General features: G+C 32.6%; 1 protein-coding gene across 1 annotated transcript; it reads right to left on the bottom strand.

The window, feature by feature from the left end:
- Positions 1-339: 339 nt before the first annotated feature.
- LOC120137756 lies at positions 340-1,516 on the bottom strand. Its single transcript, XM_039153440.1, has 5 exons — positions 1,478-1,516; positions 1,124-1,269; positions 934-1,048; positions 771-851; positions 340-555 (listed from the first exon to the last, which is right to left on the bottom strand). Exons 3-5 carry the CDS (start codon positions 997-999, stop codon positions 352-354), a joined length of 351 nt encoding a protein of 116 aa, XP_039009371.1. The 5' UTR covers positions 1,000-1,048; positions 1,124-1,269; positions 1,478-1,516; the 3' UTR covers positions 340-351.
- Positions 1,517-1,946: the final 430 nt, after the last annotated feature.

The raw sequence follows: 1,946 nt of genomic DNA, 5'->3' as shown, positions 1-1,946 counted from the left end.
CTCAAGAAGCTAGTTTGAATAATAGTTAATTATTAAAAATGACAATACAATTGAGTTTTGGAAAAATTCAAGTTCCTTAATTAAAGTAAAACACACAAATAAAGGTTTTGAACCTTGCCATTCCCACACCACTTTTGACTCACCCTTAAAAAGCTTAGAGTAGCGATCGACTCGTGAATCATACTATAGCAATTCCTCAACCTGAAATGACGTTAAAGGTTGATATCAACTTAGAGGATATGGGTTATTTGTTAAAACCTTGCAAATTGCTTGACTAAAATATCTTCCCAATTAAAACTTCAATCTATGAACATAAAATATTATCATAAATCCATGATTTACGCCTAACTTCTAACCAACTATGAAAGAAAAGGCAACATCATACTCGATCAATGAGCATAGGCATGTAAAACATACCTTTTTCCATAACTGAGGACCATTTCTTTCCCTAGGCAAAAGGAGATGATCTCGCAACCATGAAGCAACAACCCATGATTCACCTTCCCCATCCATGCTCTTTGACCTCAAGGCATTCTCCTCAAGCATGCCACAGACCTAACAAGTAAAAGCAATTAGTTACCATATTATTTATTATTTAAATATATATAAGAAGCATCAGAGATCCTTTTTTTTCTCTAAAATTTTTAGAATACATTCAGAGTGGTTACAATTTTAAACAATCACATAAGATTCGGGATATTATCAAAGGCATGAAATTTTTCACAAACAAACATTTCCACATTATCAAGATAGTTATGAAATTTGTGTACCTGATTGTATAGCTCCTCTGCTCTAGCTAAAAGATACCTTCTCTTACGGGCTTTCCAAAATAATACTGCACATCCTATAAGCTATAAAGCTAAACATTGTTAACTTTCAAAATGTTGATACTATAACTAAAGAATTCAAAGGATGACTTTCAGACAGGATTACCGCTGCACAAACAGGCAAAATTATATGAGCACGATTGAATACCAATTCACGGATACGGCAGGTCATAGGTTTGTAATACTATGCCAGAGCATCTAGACACTTGAATTCCTGTAACCTATTAAAAAATAAGAGAAATATAAATTAAATTTTTCAAAATGCTGAAACATAAAATAGATTATGACAAGCATACCCATGGAGATTTGCTCTCGTCTCTAATGATTTAGATATTGTCTCCATTGCCTTTCTTTTTGTATACACATATGTGGTATGGTCTGAGCCAACATTTTGCATCAACTTGTGTTCATCTAAATCATTCCAGAGATCATTTTTCTGAACCTAAAAACAGTACATGTTTCGAACAATTGACATAGTTATGTATGGTTTATAAATTCTAGGATACATAATTTACTGTGATATGCATGCATTATAAAACAGTACATGTTTCGAACAATTGACATAGTTATGTATGGTTTATAAATTCTAGGATACATAATTTACTGTGATATGCATGCATTATCATATGAAATTGAATATCATGAGATACCCAAACTGTCCTAGTCTAATAGCACATGACTTTAGCATAAGGTTCACAAAGGCCAGCTTCTACCCATTTGGACTGCAATGCATAAATGATAATCAGAAGAAAGAAAAACTGTATATAATATTCCAAGGAAAAAGATGCCATAGTGGTACTTAAAATATCTATGTACCAAATTGGGCAAAATATTAATAACATACAAGTTTCTTAGGAGTTTCATTGATATCTCGATCTTCTATACACAGCTTTCCATGTCTTCAATAGCCATAAATATATTCCAACTTGCCTTCATAACATTCCCCATTACTTGGACAAGGCTCACATGCATCTGTAGTGATAAACATTTGTCAGAAGATTATTGAAATCCATCACATTCAAGCAGGCAACTTGAAACTAGAATTAATATATATATATGGATTAGATTCCGCTTACACAACCTCAAACCTTTTAGTTTTACACTGATTTGGAAACAACG

The sequence above is a fragment of the Hibiscus syriacus genome, unplaced genomic scaffold (genome assembly GCF_006381635.1).
Source record: "Hibiscus syriacus cultivar Baekdansim isolate YM2019G1 unplaced genomic scaffold, ASM638163v2 tig00002169_pilon, whole genome shotgun sequence".
NCBI classification, from domain to species: domain Eukaryota; kingdom Viridiplantae; phylum Streptophyta; class Magnoliopsida; order Malvales; family Malvaceae; genus Hibiscus; species Hibiscus syriacus.
The sequence above is the reverse complement of the archived record's forward strand: the minus strand, read 5'-3'. Positions and strand labels throughout refer to the sequence as shown.